This window comes from Bubalus bubalis, chromosome 19 (genome assembly GCF_019923935.1).
Source record: "Bubalus bubalis isolate 160015118507 breed Murrah chromosome 19, NDDB_SH_1, whole genome shotgun sequence".
In the NCBI taxonomy this organism is placed as follows: domain Eukaryota; kingdom Metazoa; phylum Chordata; class Mammalia; order Artiodactyla; family Bovidae; genus Bubalus; species Bubalus bubalis.
This window is the reverse complement of record NC_059175.1, coordinates 62,741,956-62,757,374: the sequence shown is the minus strand read 5'-3', so window position 1 is coordinate 62,757,374 and position 15,419 is coordinate 62,741,956. Positions and strand designations below refer to the sequence as shown.

The following is a 15,419-nucleotide window of genomic DNA, read 5'->3' as shown; positions in this document are numbered from 1 at the left end:
CCGGGCGCAGAACTCGTCTTTTCACAGGCGCCCAGGTAGCTCTTTAGCCCCGAGGCCCGCCTGTGTGGTGCACCGCGGTACGGAGGCGGGTGCAGGGCTCATTCCCGCTGCCCTCCTCCCTTGGCTCCGTGCCTTCTCTGTCGCCGCCCCCCCGCCCCCACCTCGGTGTCATTAGAGTTCAGCTCCTTCTAAGGTTTCAGCCTCTCCGGCCGCGCAGCCCTCTGGACAAAGCCCAAGTGGCCCGCGGCCCACTACAGTGGCCACCCCGCGGCCTGTGGAGGGAGTCGGGGGGTGGGGAGGGAATGTCCCGCAACGCCCCCGCGGCCACCGCCCACTGAGCATGCGCACAACGGCGCTGCCGGAAGTGACAACACACGTCGTGGAGGCGCCCCGCCCCTTCCGCCTGCACGCCCCGCCCAGGCCTCGCCCCTCCGCTCTCCCCGCCCCTCCCCCTCCCCTCTCTCGCCCGCTTTCTGTCAGCCTCTCTCCCTCTCCCTCTCCCCCCTCTCTCTTCCTCTCTCGCACCTGAGCACACGCACCTGCCCGGGCCGGCTCCGCTCCCTCCTTCCTCCCCTTCCCTCCCCCTTTCCCGCCCCGGCCGGAAGGCTCCGGCCGCGGCCGCTGGAGCCTCGCGGCTGCGTCACCGCCGCCCCCCCAGACAAGATGGACACCGCGGAGGAAGGTAAGTCGGCGGCGCCCGCGCCCTGTGCTTGCGGCTCCCGCGGTCGGGTCGGGCCCGTGCCGGTTCCGTGCGGCGCTCGAGGAGGGCGGCGGGGCCCGGGCGGCGGGTGAGGTGGCGGTGTGGGCGGGGGGCGCCTCCGCTCGGGTCAGGGGCTTGCGATGACAGCGTCGCGAGCGGGCGGGACCGTGGCGGGGCCGGCACCCGGGCCGTTTGCCCCGCGGAGGAGCGGGGCGCGTGGGGCGGCGGGGAGCCTGAGGGGGACCCGTCGGCGCCTCCAGCCGTTCCCCGCGCGCCCGCGCGGGTCGTGGGCCGGGGGCGTCGGGCTGCGGTGGCCGGCGTGGCTCCCCGACCCCCCGACTCCGTCCCGTCGGCCCCGGGGGGCGACGGCGCCGTCGTCGCGGCTCGAAGTCTGAGGGGGTGTTTTCTACGTCCTTCTCCCCCCGACCCCGCCATACTCGGTTTTGTCCGTCTTTTAACGTTGCTTCGCCCGGCCGTTCCAGCGGCCCTACCCCTTCGCGACGAAACTTCTTTGTTGACTCTGAAACTTCGCGAAAAACACCTCGCCAGGTGACGGCCGAGTGACCCCTATCTGAAGCCCTCGCCCTCTTGCTTGCGTGCCCCCCACCGGTAATTTGTTTACAGACGAGGAAGGAGCAGGCCCAGCGAGGTTATTCGAAGCAGGAAGGCTCTGAAGAGACTCCTTTTGTTTGGGTGCAGTTTATTTTGTGCTCAGCCCCTGACACCGATAAGCAGAGTTCGTGTGTGTGTGTGTGTGTGTGTGTGTGTTTGCCTGGTGGGTGCGTGTGCTTTGACACCAGCTGACTCGTAAGCAGAATACAGAAGTGAAGACACAACTAAACATCTGTGGCTATTGACATGCATTTGCTTTATTCAGTGAAGGTAGTTAGGTTGTTTTTAAGCAATTTTGTCTTCCTAGAGTCTATCGAATATTGAGTGAGTGTATAGATGAACTTACTAATTTGTTTCTTGTTTTGAGTGAAGATACATTTATGCTTGAGGTATCTTATGTGGGGATGTGATAAGCGTCTTTGAGCCTTTCAGATTGTGACTCTTGGTGATTTTAGATGAAGATCGTTGAGGACTGTCGTGGTATGCAATAATTAGTGGTAGAAAATATGTTGTCCATATATGTAATGAGTGGAGGGGATCATTTTTTAAAGAAGTGTTTCCTTGGATAATAAAAGAACCTCAGCTGTAATGATATTTTCATGTTATACTTGACAGTTTACAAACCATAGTTACATGCCTTCACATTTGATCTTACTAAGAGCCCTGTGGAGTAGGTAGGTATTATCTTTTATAGATGTGGAGGTTATTGGTAGTTATTTTAGTTAAAGTTTTTCCAGGTTTCACACCCGAATAAGAAAGATTTAAACCTAGGTATCCTAATTACAAATAATTTTCCTTTCATTGTCTTTCGGCTGTTTCTATTATGTACTGTGAGTGAAAGAAAGATCATTGCCACAGGAGACTCCTTTGGAAACAGTCAAGTGAAACTGCTGAGATTAAGAATGACTTTTTTTGGACAGGTGGTCCTAGTGTGTAAATTTCTGTCTACATCCATACATCCTTTTGGGTTCAAATTTTAATGACTTAACCTAGTAATACATGTGTTTATTGATTTATCACTTGATATATACCGGCATGTTTTATTAAGTTCTCATTCTTTGGGCTTATGCATTTAGTACCTGCATACACTTACCGTACAATAGTGGTGATTCAGGAATTGCAGAATCTCAGTCTGTGTGGAATCGTGGAAGACATATTTTCAGTGTGCTTCTTAGTGCACTGTTTTGTTTTGTTTTTTTTTTTTTTTCTTTTCTGTGTAAAATTATAATCAGGATGAGGTATAAATGATGTTTATGTACTAACTCGAATACTGTTCTGTATTGAAATAACTAACATTTACTGAGGGCTTGATGTATGGCATGTCCTTCACTAAACATTTTACACACAACTCATATTTTACATACAAACACTTATTGGTAGGTAGCATTCTCTTTTCACAGATGAGGAGACTGAGGGTTAGTGTGATTAAGTAACTTTGCCAGGGTCATAACAGGTGACCGAAGTCAGAGGCAAGATTCAAACTCAGTCCTGTCGGACTTTGTGATTATGTTAGATATTTCAGACTTCATGTTTAAATTAGCTATTTATAAGTGGATACACTGTGTCTTCTTGGTGGCTCAGATGGTAAAAAATCTGCCTGCAGTGCAGGACACCTGGGTTTGATCCCTGGGTGGGCAAGATCCCTTGGAGAAGGAAATTGCTAACCACTGCAGTGTTCTTACCTGGAGAATTCCATGGACACAGGAACCTGGTGGACTATAGTCCATGGAGTCACAAAGAGTTGGACACAACTGAGCAACTTTCACTTTCACCTTGTATCCAGTGTTGAGATAACTGAATTTTTGTTACTCTGTTTATAAGATGAATCATTTACATGATTGGCAGTGTCACTTTGAATTTGTTTTATGACACTGTTAGCTATGAAATGAAAGTGACTTTTGATACTTCTCATGCCTAATTTTGCAAAACTCCAAATTAGAAGTCTTCTGAAATTTTCAAATTAATGTAAACTTAACTTGAAAAAAGGCTGGAAAGAGCGGGAGGATTACAGAAGATTTCATGATAAAATGATATAGTGACAATACCAAAAAGCTTGGAAGCAACTTCTGTTTGCTAATTGAGTTACTACAGGTTATTTCTTAAAAAAATGCAGTTGGATTTTTATGTGATTATAAAAGAAACTGTCTTTTTGTAGGAGACTTGGAAAATTTGGCTAAACATAAAGAACATAAAAATTTTAAAAATCTTTAAATTTTACCACGCATTGTTAATAACACCGAAGACATTGTTTACTTACCTGTTTTTTTATTATGTTAATATGAATAGATTGTTACTGAAATACCAATCAGCAAATAGTGTTAACTCTTCCATCTCCTTTAAAAATGCTTGTTGCTTTCCCTTAATGGTACCATATATGATGTTATATGCCCAGAATGTTTCATATTTGTAGTAAAAACCCTGAATTGTTAGAGAAGTGATTATTTGCCAGATTTTGACCCTTCTTATTAATTGTTTGTTCTGTATTAAAGTGTTCAGTATATTCAATCTTATTTTTGCAAAACCAGCAGGTTTATCATCATTCTCATAATACAGGCATGCCTTGATTTTATTGTTTCCCTTTATTGAGCTCTGTAGATAATGTTTTGTTTTTTTTTTTTAAACAAATTGAGGGTTTGTGGCAACCCTGCACCAAGTCTGTAGGTGCTGTTTTTCTAAAAACATTTGCTCACTTGCATGTCTCTGTGTCACATCTTAGTAATTCTTTCCGTATTTCAAACTTTCTCATTATTACTGTATTTGTTATAGTGATCTGTGATTTACTACTATTACAGTTGTTTTGGGGCACCATGAACTGTGTCCACAGAGAGAACAAACTTAACTGATCAATGTGTGTTTTCTGACTGCCCCACTCACTGCTGTTGCCATTTCTTTTTTTTCTCCTCAGGGCCTCACTATTCCCTAAGACACTATAATATTGAAATTAGGCCATTTAATAACCCCGTAATGATCTCTTTTAAGTGTTAAAGTGAAAGAATAGTTGCCTGTCTCTCACTTTAAATCACAAGTTAGAAATGATTAAGCTTAGTGAGGAAAGTATATTGAAATCCAAGATAGGCTGAAAACTAGGCCTCTTGCTCCAGCTAGCCAAGGTGTGAATGCAAAGATAAAGTTGTTGAAGAAAAAAGTGCTGCTGCAGTGAACATACAGATGATAAGAAAGAGAAGCAGCTGTATTGCTAATAGAGTCTTCGTGGTTTGGAGAGATCAGGCCAGGCCCACACTCCTTGAAGCCAAAGCCTACCCAGAGCAAGGCTCTCACTCTTTTCAGTTCTGTAAAGGCTGAGAGAATGGAGGAAGCTGCAGAGGAAACGTTTAAAGCTAGCAGAGCTTGGTTCATGAGTTTTAAGGAAAGAAGTTGTCTCTTTAACGGTGAAGTGCAAAGTGAAATAGCCAGATGTCTAGAAGATCTAGCTGAGGTAATTCTTGAAGGTGGGTCACACTGAAGAGCAGATTTTCAGTATCCACGAAACAGCCTTATATTGGCAGAAAATGCCAACTAGGATTTTAATAGCTGGAGAGGAGAAGTCAGTGCTTGACTTAAAAGCTTCAGAGGACAGGCTGACTTGTGTTAGGGGCTAATGTCATTTTAAGTTGAAGCTGTTGCTCATGTACTATTCTGAAAATCCTAATAATTCTTATTATGCTAATTCTACTCTGCCTGTGCTCTGTAAATGGAACAACGAGGCCTAGATGACAGCACATCTGTTTACAACATGGTTTACTGAATATTTTAAACCCACTGCTGAGACCTACTGCTCAGAAAAAAAAAAGATTCCTTTCAAAATGTTACTGCTCATTGACAGTGTACCTGATCACCAAAGAGTTCTGATGGAGATGTGCAGTGAGATGAATGTTGTTTTCATACCTGCTGACAAACAGAATCCATTCTGTAGCCAGTGGATCAAAAAGTACTAATAATTTTGACCTCGAAAATCAAAGTCTTATTATTTAAGAAGAGATTTCTTAAGCTTATAGCTGCCATTTGTTGTTGTTCAGTCGTAAAGGCATGTCTTACTCTTTGCAACTCCATGGACTGCAGCATGCCAGACTCCCCTGTCCTTCACTGTCTCCTGGAGTTTGCCCTCATTCATGTCCATTGGGCTGGTGATGTTATCTAATCATCTCATCCTCTGTCGCTTCAGCAAGCTGACATGAAGATAATGATTCCTTTGATGGATCTGGACAAAGTAAATTGAAGACATTATGGAAAGGGTTCACCATTGTAGATGCCATTAAGAACATTTGTGATACTAGAACAACATTGTAAATCAACCATCATTCAATTAAAAGAATAAATAAAAAAATTTAAAAGAGAGCATTTATGATTCACAGGAAGAGGTAAAAACATCAATGTCAACAGGAATTTAGAAGAGTTTGGTTCCAACCCTTGCTGATTTTGAGGGGTTCGAGACTTCAGTGGAGAAAGTAATTGCAGATGTGGTGTAAATAGCAAAAAGCCTAGATTTAGAAGTGGAGCCTGAAGATGAGACTGAATTTTGTAATTTCATGGTAAAATATTAACAAATGAGTTGCAAAGGGGTGAGCAAAGAAAGTAATTTCTTGAGACAAAATATACTTCTAGTGAAGATGTTATAAAAGTTGTTGAAATGACAACATAGCATTTAGAATATTTTGTAAACCTAGTTGGTAAAGCAGGGGCAGGGTTTAAGAGAATTGATTCCACTTTTGAAAGACATTCTGTTAGGTAGATAAACTGCTCTCATTAAATCTGTAAATGTCAGAGCTTGAGAAGATCTTATATCTTTCTCATTTTGTCAGGAGTCTGATTCTGCAACGCACTGAGGTTTTCAGTTTCAAAGGAAAAATGCTGTCCTTTGCCAAAGGGTATGCACTTTTAAAAAGTAAAAGCACTGCAATATTGGAATTGATGTTGCAAGCAAGTATTGATGTATGAAACTCTCATTAAGATATTAAACATTTTGCCATAGTAGAGTGCTCTTATTTCAGCCCAGTGATACATAGAGCTGATGTTTTTCTTTTTCATTTTTCTAAATTACTGCTCAAACTAGCAAAACATAATATAAAATCTGATCATCAGTTTTTTATGGACTGCCAAAGCAATTATTCTTAATGCTTTGTGAATTGTATTCATTCGGAAGGGATGAAGCTCAAGTGTATCATATTGATCATGTCCTGTAGTATGGCAAAACCTTGAGATGACTTAGATTTGGAAGCAATGAGTTCAAAGGATAGTAAGTTGTCAGAAGCAGACAGCTAGTTACTGTCTTTCTGGAACCACATGGTCTTTTATCTGCTTCCAGTAATGTCTGCTTCATTGTTTTTGCCACAAATCAGCTGTCACTGCTTTGGCATGCCCATGGCCAGGCATACATGCAGTTATTTGACAAGTGCTTACTGAGCAGCTGTTACGAGCAAGGCACTATTTTATGCACCTGGGGTAGGTGGGTAGCAAAATAGACAAAATCCCTTTTTTATGGAGCCTGCGATCTTGTCTTCGGCTTGGTAAAGGAGGAAGGGAGAACAGAAAATAAACATGTAATAAATTATACGACAAAACAAGATGGTTATATGTGCTGTGGAGAACAGTCAGTTCAGAGGGAATGAGATGGGTGAGAGAAGGATGAGAGATGAAGGAGGATTACAAAGGGGCCTGAGAATTCTGGTGGTGATGGATCTGTCATTATCTCGGATGTGGTGACAGTTTTACCAGTGTCAAGCATATCAAGTGGTATCCTCTAAGTGCATCTGATTGTATGTCAGTTATCCCTCAGTAAAGCTGTTTTAAAAAATCCAATGTCTTACTTAAGCATGGCTTTGTATCATGTATTGATCATTTGGTAGCTATTGGATCAAGTTATGCAAATCTTCCAAATGTTGACATGTTTTCCTGTATAATATAAAAGTCACATTGATTAAGGACACCACTTATCTTAGAAGGGCTTTAGATATTTGGGAAACTATCATGCTTATTATGGTGGAAACAGGTTTTCTAAAATCCTAATTTTTGCTTGAAAGTTTTGTCATTGGCAGTAAATATTGTCAGTTGGTTTCTTTGATTCTTAGACTCACTTCATTCTTTTGTGACAGTGCCTGCCACATACCTGCCTGAGTAACTGTTGTCTGTCAGGCTTTTTTTTTCTTCCATAGTAAAAATGGTGTTTCAGTGGCGTAAAAGCAGTTCCAACTGGTCATACTAAAGAATAATCCAAGTGCTTTTTCTTGAGACAATCATTGCTGTTGAGCCTGAGCCCAAGAATGAGCCTAGACTCCCTGTATTTTTCAGTTCTTAAACTTTTCACTTGGTTCTTTAAATCTTCTTTTTTCTTTGTACTTTGTATTCAGTGAGGAGACTGAAAATACAGTAACTTAATTAGAGGAAGTTGAAAGAATTATTAAGCTGTGGTAAGAGAATAATTATAAAGATGCCAGGACTACTGTAAAGGGTACGGCTGGGCCTGAGGCAAAGTACAGGTAGGAAGACTTTGGAGGGGTGGGACTCTTCCTCACAGCTGTGGTTCAGACTGCGTTGGAGAAGTACGGAGTTGTCCAAGCCAGAGCTAGACCACAGTTTCTGGGTGAGCAGGAAACACCCCCCCTCCCCCTCCCCCCACCCCAGGGCGCATGCAGGAAACCCAAGGTTGGTGGGTGGCTAGACATGCACAAAGAGTTAGGGTACCGCTGTGGGTGCAAGGCCTGGAGTGTGTTGAGGTCTTATCAGTGGGGCTGTGAGAAGCTGGCAAACCCACTGAGAGTACAGCAGGAGCAGGCATGCTCCAGGCCTCCTGTGTTGTCCCTCCAGCACCCTCTACTGACAGATCCTTTTCTGAGAACTGTTTAAAAGAGCCCATCTCTTATTACTGAACAAGTAGTACTGAAGGGTACGTTTGGAGCTGAGAGGAATCCGACTGATACTCGGCACACTCCTGCTGACACTTGGGAGTTACTGCCTCTACTGCTGAACTTGCATTTGCCCACTGCTGGGCAAAGCCAGAAGTAGAAAACGGCGGTGCCCCTTCCCTCCATCTCTGATCTCACAGAAGAGCGTCTCACTGACAGAATGTAACTCAAGTCTAGTAGTAGTTTTCAGGCTGGAAACTAGTTTTTGGGCTTCCAGGAGCAGTAGTGCAGGTGAATGTTAGTTTTGTAATGACCTGTAATCTGAAGGGACAAGAAATAACTAAGCTTTGGGATATATGGATTGGAATTTTAAATCCAATTTAAATTGGAATTTAAAATTTTCAAGGCCTAATTACCAAATCCACATTTAAAAAGTATGTATATGTATATATACTTCCACAGTCAAAAAGGAAGTGTTTTCCACAAAATTTTAGTTCAGTTTTTTTCTTATAGTTGTAAAAGTAGCAATGAAACAGTAGAAACTGGGGAAAGAGGAGAAGAAAATCACCCATATTCTTATCTAATCCATTATAGTGGCTGTCATTTTTTTGTGTGTATGTTTTCTCTTTTAGGCTGTTTTAGGTTTCTTACTTAGTTGGAAGAACAGTGTATATTCATTTTTAAAATTTGTGCTTTGCTTATTTAATATTCATTTTTTCTATATTGTCAAATAGTTGTTAAATTTGCTGTTTTTAAGGGACTACAGACATTCCAAGTACTGAATGTACCACAGTTTATGTAGCCACACTCCTGATCTTGGCTGTAATATTTTGAGTATTGTGGCCCTGCCAAGAGACATGTGGGATTTCCCCAACCAGGGATCGAACCCACACCCCCTGCATTGGAAGCGTGGAATCTTAATCACTTGACTGCCAGGGAAGTCCTGAGTAATACTTTTAAATAATTGTTTACTGTAATCATAGCTGCTAATTATAAGATTTTTGTCGATAATCAGATATTGAAAATCCTTTGTTACTACAACCAAGTGAATCAGCGTCAACTTTAGCAGTCATACAAATCATGTTGTTAATATGTATCCTCTATATTATGTGATGAAATGGCACTCTGCCTGTGAGATTTTCCTTCCCAAAATATAGCTCCACTCTAATCATGAGCAAAAACTGTAAACAAATTCTGATAGAAGGGCATCTTGTAATACTCCTTGAAATGATAAAAGTTGTCAAAGATGAGCAAAGTCTGAGAAACTGCCAGAGCTAAGAGGAGCCTAAGGAGACATGACGACTAAATGTAATGTGGATTCTGGAACAGAAAAATCACTTTAGGTAAAGATCAAGGAAATCTGAATAGACCGTTGACTTTAGTTGATGATAGTGTGTCAGTATGGGTTCACTAAGTGTCATAAAAGTAACACCCTAATGTAATAGAAGTGTAACATCCTAATGTAGGATGTTAGTAATAGGGGTACTGAGGATGTTAGTAATAGGGGTACTGAGGATGTTAGTAATAGGGGTACTGGGTATGTGAAAACATTGTACTGTCTTCCCACATTTTCTGTAAATGTAATCTGTTCGAAAAAATAAAGTATATTAAACCATTGCTTATTAAAATTATTACTCATTTATCACCAGAAGGAAAGTGGAAACTTTTTGAAGTCTTAAAGAGCTTTCAGGGTACAGTGGTTTAAGAGTTAGGATGTACCCAAAGCTATAAGTTGGTCTGTATTTTTCCTTAGAGTAGATGCTTAGAATGTATGTGGTGAACTGGATTGTTGGCTAAAAAAACTAAAGGGATGGGCTAGCCCTAAATGGGTGCTGACTCGGTAACCTCACACTATTGGGCTTTCCCTCTCCCTTTCATCTCCTAGGCTGTCTCCTTGCTCAGTCACTCAGGATTTGAAGGTTTCATTCAAAGTACCTTAATTGAGCTAGGTACTGGGCTAGAAACTTTCAGAAGGTATGCTTTGTGAAGATACTTGTTCAGTCGCTCAGTTGTGTCTGACTCTTTGCGACCTCATGTACTGCAGCACACCAGTCTTCCCTGTCCTTCACCGTCTCCCAGAGTTCGCTCAAACTCATGTCCATTGAGTTGATGATGCCATCCAACCATATTGTCCTCTATTGTCTCCTTCTCCTCCTGCCATAAATCTTTCCTAGCATCAGGATCTTTTCCAATGAGTCGACTCTTCGCATCAGGTGGACAAAGTATTGGAGCTTCAGCATCAGTCGTCCCAATGAATATTCAGGGTTGATTTCCTTCTGTGAAGATACTAAATATTCAAATAAGCAAACAAACTAAGCAACAAAAGTTGCTACAGGATTTAACAGAAGTTTGCCCTTGAGAACCACTAAGAGCTTTTTTTTTCCTAGGTAGGTTTGCAGAGCTTTGATTTCTAGGTAGGTTTGTGGTCATAACCAGCAAAGTGCACTGATTTTACTTTGGCCTGAACAAGATTTGTAATTTTACTGCATGTAAATTTGATGGAGCCTTACTCCACCACATTTCATTTTTAGTGAAGGGCCTCAGGCTGCATCTTTTGTACACTTAGCTCTCCTTTTGTACCGTTGGCCTTGTTATTCTGTTGAAGTTTCAGGTGGTGGAATTGATCCTACTAAACAAAATAGATTATTCTTTGACTCCCTCCCCGCCCCCCCTTTCCCCTTTGAGGCATTTTATTTGCACGTGTTAAACTCCTTTAGGAAAGAAATTCCAGGATTTCTCTCCTGTGTGTTTTTGTCTTGTTTCTTCATGGTCCTCATGCCACCTGAGGTGGTCAGGACAATGAAACCAAGCTAACAGAATGGAAGTAGGTTATTTTTCCATTTTCTAGGTTTCAAGTTGCACTTCCAAATCTAGGGCTGGTCACTCCACACTTGTTAACTTGCCTGTGAGATTCACTGTAATTTTCCCAGCCCTGTGATCATCAGTGATTGGAAATTCACCAGTGTAAGCATGCTTCATCATCACAGTCAGAAACCAGATGATGACTTGGGAGCTTGGCCTGATAAGGACCTAGTTTTGGTCTTTCTTTTCAGCATTGTTAATGCTCTTGAGAGCATGAAAGGATGGTGGAAAGAGTTTTCTTTGAATTTCTCTGTTGGTGGTAGTTATGCTTTAGTTTTGTGAATCTGCTAAGATCCTTTATAAAACAGGAAAGGTTAATTTATGTCTTAGTCACAAACTACCCCCAAACCTGAGCAGCTTAAACCAACAAAAGGTTGACGTTTCTCACTGACATCACATCTCGAAATGGTCCTAAGTTGGATCACCTGGAGATCTAGATGGGAGACCGTGAGGCAGGAGCATGGAGTGTGATGGAGTGTCTTCATCGGTGCCCAAAGCCTTCTGTCTAGAAGTGATGCCCGTCACTAGACCTCATATTGCATTGCCCATAGCAGGTCACATGTCCATGTAGGATTTCAGAGGTGACAGGGAAGTGCAGTCCCACCACAGACCCAGTAAGTAGAATGCCGGAAACATTTGATGACCAGCACTGATGATTCCCACAGTCCCTTGCAACATGGTTGGATGCAATAAATGTGCTCACTGCCATACGTTTCACTCTACAACTTCATTAGACCACATTTTAGAGAGAGAACCATTTTTTTCCCATGTCATTGCCTTTTCTAATTTCCTGTTTCTCATCTCTCATTACCTGTTCTTGACTCCTACATCTGTTTAGTCACTACTGTAGAAAATCTTTTGATCTCCCCCCCCCCCAAGTATAATTAAAGTAAAATTTACCTTATTTAATGTCTGTGAGTTTTTGACAAATGCACGCAGTCATGTAGCCACCACAATCAAGAAGATATAGAATACTTCTTTCACTACTCAAAATATCTCCATGCCTTTTTATGGTCAACTCTACCTCCAGACCCTGGAACCACTCATCTGTTTCTGTCTATATATTAGGTTGGTGCAAATGTAATTGTGGTTTCAGACCTTGAATTTCAAATAATTATAATTAGGCTCAAACATATCTTTATTAATCAAAATAGGAACCATTATAATCAACATGTTTTTTGCCCGTGGGAGGTGCTTGTTTATTCTTGTAGCATAAAAGTCCATGCTTCGTGATTCAACAAACTCTTGAAAAGCATTTTCTTTCTCCTGCTGATTGTGGAAGCATTTTTCCTACAAAAAGTTGTTGAGGTGCTTGAAGAAGTGGTAGTCGGTTGGCCAGAGGTCAGGTAAACATGGTAGATGAGGCAAAATTTTATGGCTCAATTCCTTCAACTTTTGAAGTGTTGGTTGTGCAACATGTGGTTGGGCATTGTCATGGAAAAGAATTGGGCCCTTTCTGTTGACTAATATTGGTTTCAGGCCCTGCAGTTTTTGGTGCTTCTCATTGCTTTGCTGAGCATATGTCTTAGATGTAAGGGTTATGCCGAGATTCAGAAAGCTGTAGGGTATCAAATGGGCAGCAGACCACCAAACAGCGACTATGACTCTTTTTTGGTGCAAGTTTGGCTTTGGGAAGTGCTTTGAAGCTTCTTGGACCAGCCGCTGAGCTGGTCATCGTCAATTGTCATATAAAATCCACCTTTCGTCACATATCACAATCTGATCAAGGAATGATTCCTTGTTGTTGTGTAGGATAAGAGAAGATGATTCTTCAAAATGATAATTATTTTTTGATTTTCGGTCAGCTTATGAGGCAGCAACGTTTTTCACCTTTCCAGTTTGCTTCAAATGCCAAACGAATGTAGAATGTTGACGTTGAGTTCTTGGGCAACTTCTTGTGTAGTTGTAAGAGGATCATTTTCAATGACGACTCTCGGTTGTTGTCACCCTCCAGTGGCTGGCTGCTACACTCCTCATCTTTAAGGCTGTCATCCCTTTCACGAAACTTCTTGAACCACCACTGCACGGTACATTCGTTAACAGTTCCTAAGCCAAATGCGTTGTTGATGTTGTGAGTTCTCTCCTCTGCCTTATGACCCATTTTGTACTCAAATAAGAAGATAGCTCGAATTTGCTTTTTGTCTAACATCATCTCCGTAGTCTAAAATAAATATAAAATAAACAGCAAGTAATGTCATTAGCAAAAAAAAACAAAAACAAAAACCAAGAAATGTGCATTAGAATGATGTATAATGTAACCACATTTAAGAATGTATTCCAGCATCAAACAGCAAATTTCAACAATGCAAAAACCGCAATTACTTGTGCACCACCCCAATAGTTTTGCCTTTTCCAGAATGTTATAAATGGAATTAAACAGTATGTAGCTGTTTGAGTCTGATTTCTTTCTACTTAATGCATTTGAGATTTATTCACATTGTTGCATGTATCAGTAGTCTTATCTTTTTTTTTAATTGCTGAGTGGTATTCTCTTGTAGGAATGTGCCACAGTTTATCCATCCCCCAGTTGTGGAATTTTGGGGTTGCTTGTTTCAAATTTGGCAGAATTACACATGAAATTTACATAGATTTCTGTGTGAACATAAGTTCTCACTTTACTAGGTCAAATACCTAGGAATAGGATTCCTGAGTGTATGATAAGAGTATATATGTTTTTGTTTTTGTCATTTTAACAGGTATATAGTGGTATCTTGTTGTTTAGTCACTTAGTCATGTCTGACTCTTTTGCAACCCCATGGACTATAGCCCCCGCCAGGCTCCTCTGTCCATGGGATTTCCTAAGCAAGAATACTGAAGTCGGTTGCCATTTCCTTCTCCAGGGGATCAAACCTGTGTGTCCTGCATTGGCAGACTGGTTCTTTACTGCTGAACCACCAGGGAAGTCCGTGGTACTTTACTGTGGTTTAAACATTTTTTAAATGTGGAAAAACATACGTAACAAGAGTTACCATCCTAACCATTTTTAAGTGTGTAATTCAGTGACATTAAATATAGGCACATTGTTGTGCAGTTACCAACAACTTACTGTGATTTTAATTTGAATTTCCTTAATGATGTTTGCATTGCTTTCATGATGCTAACTTCTCTAGGTTAGCATCAGAAAGCTTCTTTAGTGAAGTATCTGTTCAAATCTTTTGCTGAAACTTTTTGGATTATTTTCTATTATTAAGACACAAATTAGTAAGCTGGACGAAGGACTTGAATAGTTCACAGAGGAAAAGAACATGGCAGAATGTGGAAATAATCTAGCTTCACTAGTAATAAAACTACTTAATTAGCTATTATACAAGTTATTTTTCTCCTTATGTTTAGTAATGCAGTGTGTTTTTATTAGACGGAGCAATCTACCATTCAAATGCAAGAAAATAAAGTTGGAGGGGAGATAGTAGAGATATATAGGATATTAACATTAAATTATGAAAAATTTAATGTTAATAAAATTTGGCCACAGGACTGGAAAAGGTCAGTTTTCATTCCAATCCCAAAGAAAGACAATGCCAAAGAACGCTCAAACTACCGCACAATTGCACTCATCTCACACACTAGTAAAGTAATGCTGAAAATTCTCCAAGCCAGGCTTCAGCAATATGTGAACCGTGAACTTCCTGATGTTCAGGCTGGTTTTAGAAAAGGCAGAGGAACCAGAGATCAAATTGCCAACATCCGCTGGATTATGGAAAAAGCAAGAGAGGTCCAGAAAAACATCTATTTCTGCTTTATTGACTATGCCAAAGCCTTTGACTGTGTGGATCACAATAAACTGTGGAAAATTCTGAAAGAGATGGGAATACCAGACCACCTGACCTGCCTCTTGAGAAATTTGTATGCAGGTCAGGAAGCAATAGTTAGAACTGGACATGGAACAAGAAACTGGTTCCAAATAGGAAAAGGAGTTCGTCAAGGCTGTATATTGTCACCCTGTTTATTTAACTTCTATGCAGAGTACATCATGAGAAATGCTGGACTGGAAGAAACACAAGCTGGCATCAAGATTGCCGGGAGAAATATCAATAACCTCAGATATGCAGATGACACCACCCTTATGGCAGAAAGTGAAGAGGAAGTAAAAAGCCTCTTGATGAAGGTGAAAGTGGAGAGTGAAGAAGTTGGCTTAAAGTTCAACGTTCAGAAAACGAAGATCATGGCATCCGGTCCCATCACTTCATGGGGAATAGATGGGGAAACAGTGGAAACAGTGTCAGACTTTATTTTGGGGGCTCCAAAGTCACTGCAGATGGTGACTGCAGCCATGAAATTAAAAGATGCTTGCTCCTGGGAAGGAAAGTTATGACCAACCTAGATAGCATATTCAAAAGCAGGGACATTACTTTGCCTACAAAGGTTCGTCTAGTCCAGGCTATGGTTTTTCCTGTGGTCATGTATGG

The 15,419-nt window shown here is 41.4% G+C and overlaps 1 protein-coding gene across 1 annotated transcript in view; it reads left to right on the top strand.

Annotated features, from left to right (window-relative positions):
• The first annotated feature begins 207 nt into the window (after window positions 1-207).
• MARCHF6 (membrane associated ring-CH-type finger 6) overlaps window positions 208-15,419 on the top strand; it is an 81,656-nt gene continuing 66,444 nt past the window's right edge. The window contains exon 1 of the mRNA XM_025270709.2: window positions 208-682. Within this exon, the coding sequence (XP_025126494.1) occupies window positions 664-682 (19 nt within the window). The 5' untranslated portion in view covers window positions 208-663. The remainder of the gene's footprint in view (window positions 683-15,419) is intronic.